The sequence below is a fragment of the Chiloscyllium punctatum genome, chromosome 44, assembly GCF_047496795.1.
Source record: "Chiloscyllium punctatum isolate Juve2018m chromosome 44, sChiPun1.3, whole genome shotgun sequence".
Taxonomy (NCBI): domain Eukaryota; kingdom Metazoa; phylum Chordata; class Chondrichthyes; order Orectolobiformes; family Hemiscylliidae; genus Chiloscyllium; species Chiloscyllium punctatum.
In genome coordinates this window covers 56951040-56959374 of record NC_092782.1, presented here as the reverse complement: position 1 = coordinate 56959374, position 8335 = coordinate 56951040, and the positions used below count along the sequence as shown (strand labels likewise).

The 8335-nt window shown below is 64.2% G+C and overlaps 1 protein-coding gene across 1 annotated transcript in view; it reads left to right on the top strand.

Moving 5' to 3' along the window:
- The first annotated feature begins 5251 nt into the window (after positions 1-5251).
- taf3 (TAF3 RNA polymerase II, TATA box binding protein (TBP)-associated facto) overlaps positions 5252-8335 on the top strand; it is a 200044-nt gene continuing 196960 nt past the window's right edge. The window contains exon 1 of the mRNA XM_072562997.1: positions 5252-5714. Within this exon, the coding sequence (XP_072419098.1) occupies positions 5549-5714 (166 nt within the window). The 5' untranslated portion in view covers positions 5252-5548. The remainder of the gene's footprint in view (positions 5715-8335) is intronic.

The window sequence follows — 8335 nt, the reverse complement described above, 5'->3', positions numbered from 1 at the left end:
CCCCCCTCCTTCATTCCCCCTCCCTCATTCCCCTATTCCCCCTCCTTCAATCCCCCATTCCCCCCCTCATTCCCCCCTCCTTCATTCCCCCATTCCCTCATTCCCCCCTCCTTCATTCCCCCCTCCCTCATTCCCCCCATTCGCCCCTCCCTCATTCCCCCCATTCCCCCCTCCTCATTCCCCCCATTCCTCCCTCCCTCATTCCCCACTCCCTCATTCCCCCTTTCTCTCCCTCATACCCTCTCTCTCTCCCTCATTCCCCCATCTCATTCCCCCCTCTCTCCCTCATTTCACCCATTCCCCCCTCCTTCATTCCCCCCTCCCTCATCCCCCATTCCCCGCCTCCCTCATTCCCCCCTCCCTCATTCCCCCCTCTCTCCCTCATTCCCCCCCTCACTCATTTCCCCTCCCTCATTCTCCCATTCCCCCCATCTCATTCCCCCCTCTCTCCCTCATTTCCACCATTCCCCCCTCCTTCATTCCCCCCTCCCTCATTCCCCTATTCCCCCCTCCTTCATTCCCCCCATTCCCCCTCCTTCATTCCCCCCATTCTCCCCTCCTTCAATCCCCCCTCCTTCATTCCCCCATTCCCCCCTCCCTCATTCCCCCCTCCTTCATTCCCCCCATTCCCCCTCCCTCATTCCCCCCATTCCCTCCTCCCTCATTCCCCCCATTCCCCCACCCCCATTCCCTCCTCCCTCATTCCCCCCATTCACCCCTCCCTCATTCCCCCCATTCCCCCCTCCCTCATTCCCCCCATTCCTCCCTCCCTCATTCCCCCCATCTCATTCCCCCTCTCTCTCCCTCATTCCCCCCTCTCTCTCCCTCATTTCCCCCATTCCCCCCCACTCATTCCTCCCATTCCCCCTCCTTCATTCCCCCCATTCTCCCCTCCTTCATTCCCCCATTCTCCCCTCCTTCATTCCCCCCTCCCTCATCCCCCATTCCCCCCTCTCTCCCTCATTCCCCCTCCCTCATTCTCCCATTCCCCCCATCTCATTCCCCCCCCTCTCTCCCTCATTTCCACCATTCCCCCCTCCTTATTCCCCCCCTCCCTCATTCCCCTATTCCCCCCTCCTTCAATCCCCCCATTCCCCCCTCCTTCATCCCCCCATTCCCCCCTCCTTCATTCCCCCCCATTCCCTCCTCCCTCATTCCCCCCTCCTTCATCCCCCCACCCTCATTCCCCCCTTTCGCCCCTCCCCCCATTCCCCCCACCCTCATCCCCCCATCCTCCCTCCCTCACCCCCCAACCTCCCATCATTCCCCCCATCTCCCACCAACATCCCCCATCCCCCCTCCCTCATTCCCCCCTCCTTCATTCCCCCATTCCCCCCTCCCTCTTTCCCCCCATTCCTCCCTCCCTCATTCCCCCATTCCCCCTCCCTCATTCCCCCCTCTCTCCCCTCATTCCCCCCCCTCTCTCCCTCATTCCCCCCTCCCTCATTCTCCCATTCCCCCATCTCATTCCCCCTCTCTCCCTCATTTCCCCCCATTCCCCCCTCCTTCATTCCCCCCTCCCTCATCCCCCCATTCCCCCCTCCCTCATTCCCCCCATTCCTCCCTCCTTCATTCCCCCCATTCCCCCCTCCTTCATTCCCCCATTTTCCCCTCCTTCAATCCCCCCTCCTTCATTCCCCCCTCCCTCATTCCCCCCATTCCCCCCTCCTCCTCTCTCATTCCCCCATTCCCCCCTCCCTCATTCCCCCGCTCCCTCATTCCCATTCGCCCCTCCCTCATTACCCCCATTCCCCCTCCTTCATTCCCCCATTCCCCCTCCTTCATTCCCCCATTCCCCTCCCTCATTCCCCCTGTTCCCCCTCCTTCATTCCCCCCTCCCTCATTCCCCCCATTCCTCCCTCGCTCATTCCCCCCTCCCTCATTCCCCCCATCTCATTCCCCTCTCTCTCCCTCATTCCCCATTCCCCCCTCCTTCATTCCCCCCTCCTTCATTCCCCCATCCTTCATTCCCCCCATTCCCCCTCCCTCATTCCTCCCCCTCCCTCAATCCCCCTCATTCCCACCTCCCTCATTCCCCCCTTCCCCTCCCTCATTCCCCCATTCCCCCCTCCCTCATTCCCCCCTCACCCTCATCCCCCCATTCCCCCCCCTCATTCCCCCCATTCCCTTCCCTCATTCCCACCCTCTCCCTCATTCCCTCCCTCTCCCTCATTCCCCCCTCATTCCTACCCTCCCTCATTCCCCCTCCCATCCCTCATCCCTCCATTCCCCCCTTCCATCTCCCTCATTCCCCCTCCCATCTCCCTCATTCCCCCTCTCCCTCATTCCCCCCTCCCTCCCTCATTCCCCCCTCCCTCCCCCCTCCCTCATTCCCCCCCACCCTCATCCCCCCCATCCCTCATCCCCCCCATTCTCCCCTCTCCCTCATTCCCCCCCTCTCCCTCATTCCACCCCCTCTCCCTCATTCCCCCCCCTCCCTCATTCCCCCCCATTCCCCCCCTCCCTCATCCCCCCCCTCCCTCATTCCCCCCCTCCCCTCCCTCATTCCCCCCTCCCCTCACTCATTCCCCCCCTCCCCTCCTCATTCCCCCCCCTCCCCCTCATTCATTCCCCCCCTCCTCCACATTCATTCATTCCCCCCCCTCCTCCCTCATTCATTCCCCCCCCCCCCCTCATTCATCCCCCCTCCCCCTCATTCATTCCCCCCCCCCCCTCATTCATTCCCCCCCTCACCCCCATCATTCCCCCCCTCCTCCCCCATCCCCCCTCCCTCATCCCCCCCTCCCTCTCCCTCATTCCCCCCCCTCCCTCTCATTCCCCCCCCCCTCCCTCATTCCCCCCCCTCCCCATTCCCCCCCCTCACATCCCCCCCCCTCATTCCCCCCCCCCTCATTCATTCCCCCCTCCCTCCTCCCTCATTCATTCCCCCCTCCCTCATTCATTCCCCCCTCCCTCATTCATCCCCCCTCCCACTCCCTCATTTCCCGCCCTCCCTCTCCCTCATTACCCGCCCTCCCTCTCCCTCATCCCCCCCTCTCCCTCATCCCCCCTCTCCCTCATCCCCCCCTCCCTCTCCCTCATCCCCCCTCCCTCTCCCTCATTCCCCCCTCCCTCGCCCTCATTCCCCCCTCTCCCTCCCTCGCCCTCATTCCCCCCCTCTCCTCCCTCTCCCTCATCCCCCCCCTCTCCCTCATCCCCCCTCCCTCTCCCTCATTCCCCCCCTCTCCCTCATTGCCCCCCTCTCCCCCCCCCTACACCCCCCCTCACTCCCCTCCCCCCTCCCCTCCCCCCTCTCCCTCCCCTCCCCCCCTCTCCCCCCCTCCCCCCCCTCCCTCCCCTCCCCCCCACCCCTCCTCTCCCTCCCCTCCTCTCCCCCCCCCTCCCCTCCTCTCCCTCCCCCTCCCCCCCTCACCCTCCCCCCCCCCCTCCACCCCTCTCCCTCCCCCCCTCTCCCTCCCCTCCCCCTCTCCCTCATTCCCCCCCTCTCCCTCATCCCCCCTCCCCCCCCTCTCCCTCATTCCCCCCTCCCCATTCCCCCCACCCCCCCCTCTCCCTCATTCCCCCCTCCCCCCCTCATTCCCCCCCCTCTCCCTCATTCCCCCCCTCTCCCTCATCCCTCCCTCTCCCTCATTCCCCCCCTCCCCCTCATTCCCCCCACCCCCCCTCTCCCTCATTCCCCCCCACCCACCCCTCTCCCTCATTCCCCCCACCCCCCCTCTCCCTCATTCCCCCCTCCCCCCTCATTCCCCCCTCACCCTCATTCCCCCCCCTCTCCCTCATTCCCCCCCCTCTCCCTCATCCCCCCCTCTCCCTCATTCCCCCCCCTCTCCCTCATTCCCCCCTCCCTCATCCCCCCCTCCCTCATTCCCCCCTCCCCCCATTCCCCCCTCCCCCCCCTCATTCCCCCCTCACCCTCAATCCCCCCTCCCCCCCTCTCCCTCATTCCCCCCTCCCCCCCTCTCCCTCATTCCCCCCTCCCCCCCCTCTCCCTCATTCCCCCCTCCCCCCCCTCTCCCTCATTCCCCCCCCTCTCCCTCATTCCCCCCTCTCCCTCATTCCCCCCTCTCCCCCCCATTCCCCCCTCCCCCCCCACTCCCCCCTCCCCCCCCCTCTCCCCCCTCCCCCCCCTCTCCCTCATTCCCCCCACCCCCCCCCCTCTCCCTCATTCCCCCCTCCCCCCCCTCTCCCTCATTCCCCCCTCCCCCCCCTCTCCCTCATTCCCCCCTCCCCCCCCTCTCCCTCATTCCCCCCCTCCCCCCCCCTCTCCCTCATTCCCCCCTCCCCCCCCCTCTCCCTCATTACCCCCTCCCCCCCTCTCCCTCATTACCCCCTCCCCCCCCTCTCCCTCATTCCCCCCTCCCCCCCTCTCCCTCATTCCCCCCTCCCCCCTCCCCCCCTCATTCCCCCCTCCCCCCTCCCCCCCCTCATTCCCCCCTCCCCCTCATTCCCCCCCTCCCCCCTCCCCCTCATTCCCCCCTCCCCCCTCCCCCCCTCTCCCCCCTCCCCCCTCCCCCCCTCTCCCCCCTCCCCCCCTCTCCCTCATTCCCCCCTCCCCCCCCTCTCCCTCATTCCCCCCTCCCCCCCTCTCCCTCATTCCCCCCTCCCCCCCCTCCCTCATTCCCCCCTCCCCCCCTCTCCCTCATTCCCCCTCCCCCCCTCTCCCTCATTCCCCCCTCCCCCCCTCTCCCTCATTCCCCCCTCCCCCCCTCTCCCTCATTCCCCTCTCCCTCTCCCTCTCCCCCTCCCCCCCTCTCCCTCATTCCCCTCTCCCTCTCCCTCTCCCCCTCCCTCATTCCCCCCTCCCTCTCCCTCATTCCCCCCTCCCTCTCCCTCATTCCCCCCCTCCCTCTCCCTCATTCCCCCCTCCCCCCCTCTCCCTCATTCCCCCCTCCCCCCCTCTCCCTCATTCCCCCCTCCCCCCCTCTCCCTCATTCCCCCCTCCCCCCCTCTCCCTCATTCCCCCCTCCCCCCCTCTCCCTCATTCCCCTCTCCCTCTCCCTCTCCCCCTCCCTCATTCCCCCCTCCCTCTCCCTCATTCCCCCCCCCCCTCTCCCTCATTCCCCCCCCCCCTCTCCCTCATTCCCCCCCCCCCCTCTCCCTCATTCCCCCCCCCCCTCTCCCTCATTCCCCCCCCCCCCTCTCCCTCATTCCCCCCCCCCCCCTCTCCCTCATTCCCCCCCCCCCTCTCCCTCATTCCCCCCCCCCCCTCTCCCTCATTCCCCCCTCCCCCTCCCTCATTCCCCCTCCCCCATCCAAAACCGCCGTCTCCCGGGTAACCGCAGCGTCAGGCCTGACGAGCCGATGCGGCCGCCTCGATCGCTCGAGCCGCCGGCGCTCGATGTGCCTGGCCTGGGAGTCCAGGGAGCCGGCGGGCGGCGGGGACACAACATGGCGGCTCGGGAGTGAGGGGCCGAGCGGCAGCGGCAGCGGCTCCGGGCGCAGTGCTGCCGTTTGTCCGGGGGCGGGGAGTGATGGTGGTAACAGAAGGGACAGAATAAGGCCATGGCGAGCCGCCGCGTTTGAAGGACACCGGGGGTGGGATTATCTGTTTGTTTTGTTTTAACATTATTATTATTTTGAGGCCGGGATGTGCGACACTTACGGTCGGGCCTTGCTGCGGGTGGCGGTGGCTCAGATCTGCCAGGCTCTGGGATGGGACTCGGTGCAGGTCACGGCCTGCGACATCCTCACCGACGTGCTCAACAGGTACATCGAGCAACTGACCCGGGGCTGCCATCGTTACAGCGAGCTGTGTGAGTACCAATGGCCCTCTGAGCTGCATCCACCAGAGAGACACACACTCATTACAGCACCCCCCCCCCCCCCCCACACACTCATTACAGCACCCCCCCCCCCCCACACACTCATTACAGCACCCCCCCCCTCACACACTCATTACAGCACCCCCCCCTCACACACTCATTACAGCACCCCCCCCTCACACACTCATTACAGCACCCCCCCCTCACACACTCATTACAGCACCCCCCCTCACACACTCATTACAGCACCCCCCCCCACACACACTCATTACAGCACCCCCCCCCCCACACACACTCATTACAGCACCCCCCCCCCCACACACACTCATTACAGCACCCCCCTCACACACTCATTACAGCACCCCCCCCTCACACACTCATTACAGCACCCCCCCCTCACACACTCATTACAGCACCCCCCCCCCCACACACTCATTACAGCACCACCCCCCTCACACACTCATTACAGCACCCCCCCCCCACACACTCATTACAGCACCCCCCCCACACACACACACCCATTACAGCAACCCCCACACACACACACACAAACACACACTCATTACAGCACCCCCCCACACACACACACATTACAGCACCCCCCCCACACACACACACCCATTACAGCAACCCCCACACACACACACACAAACACACACTCATTACAGCACCCCCCCACACACACACACTCACACACACACACACACACACTCATTACAGCACCCCCCCCCACCCCACACACACACACCCATTACAGCACCCCCCACCCCCCCTCACACACTCATTACAGCACCCCCCCCCACACACTCATTACAGCACCCCCCCCACACACACACACCCATTACAGCACCCCCCCCCACACACACACACACAAACACACACTCATTACAGCACCCCCCCCACACACACACACTCACACACACACTCATTACAGCACCCCCCCCACCCCACACACACACACCCATTACAGCACCCCCCCACCCCACACACACACACCCATTACAGCACCCCCCCACACACACACACACACTCACACACACACACACTTATTACAGCACCCCCCCACCCCACACACACACACCCATTACAGCACCCCCCCACACACACACACTCACACACACACACACACACACACACACACACTCATTACAGCACCCCACACACACACACACACTCATTACAGCACCCCCCCCCACACACACACACACTCATTACAGCACCCCCCCCACACACACATTACAGCACCCCCCCCACACACTCATTACAGCACCCCCCCCTCAAACACTCACTACAGCACCCCCCCCCTCACACACTCATTACAGCACCCCCCCCTCACACACTCATTACAGCACCCCCCCCACACACTCATTACAGCACCCCCCCCACACACTCATTACAGCACCCCCCCACACACTTATTACAGCACCCCCCCCACACACACACACCCATTACAGCACCCCCCCACACACACACACACTCACACACACACACACTCATTACAGCACCCCCCCCCACCCCACACACACACACACCCATTACAGCACCCCCCCACCCCACACACACACCCATTACAGCACCCCCCCACACACACACACTCACACACTCATTACAGCACCCCCCCACCCCACACACACACACCCATTACAGCACCCCCCCCACACACACACACACACTCATTACAGCACCCCCCCCCACACACACACACTCACACACACACACACTCATTACAGCACCCCCCCCACACACACACTCATTACAGCACCCCCCCCACACACACACACACACTACAGCACACACACAATCATTACAGCACCCCCCCACACACACACACTCACTCATTACAGCACCCCCCACACACACACACACTCATTACAGCACCCACCCACACACACACACATTACAGCACACACACACACTCATTACAGCACTCCCCCCCCCACTCATTACAGCACTCCCCCCCCCCACTCATTACAGCACTCCCCCCCCCCCCCCCCCACACACACACACACACACACACACACACACACACACACTCATTACAGCACCCCCCCCCACACACACACACACACACACTCATTACAGCACCCCCCCCACACACACACACACTCATTACAGCACCCCCCCCCACACACACACACTCACACACACACACACTCATTACAGCACCCCCCCCACACACACACTCATTACAGCACCCCCCCCACACACACACACACACTACAGCACACACACAATCATTACAGCACCCCCCCACACACACACACTCACTCATTACAGCACCCCCCCACACACACACACACTCACACACACACACACTCATTACAGCACCCCCCCCACCCCACACACACACACACCCATTACAGCACCCCCCCACCCCACACACACACCCATTACAGCACCCCCCCACACACACACACTCACACACTCATTACAGCACCCCCCCACCCCACACACACACACCCATTACAGCACCCCCCCCACACACACACACACACTCATTACAGCACCCCCCCCCACACACACACACTCACACACACACACACTCATTACAGCACCCCCCCCACACACACACTCATTACAGCACCCCCCCCACACACACACACACACTACAG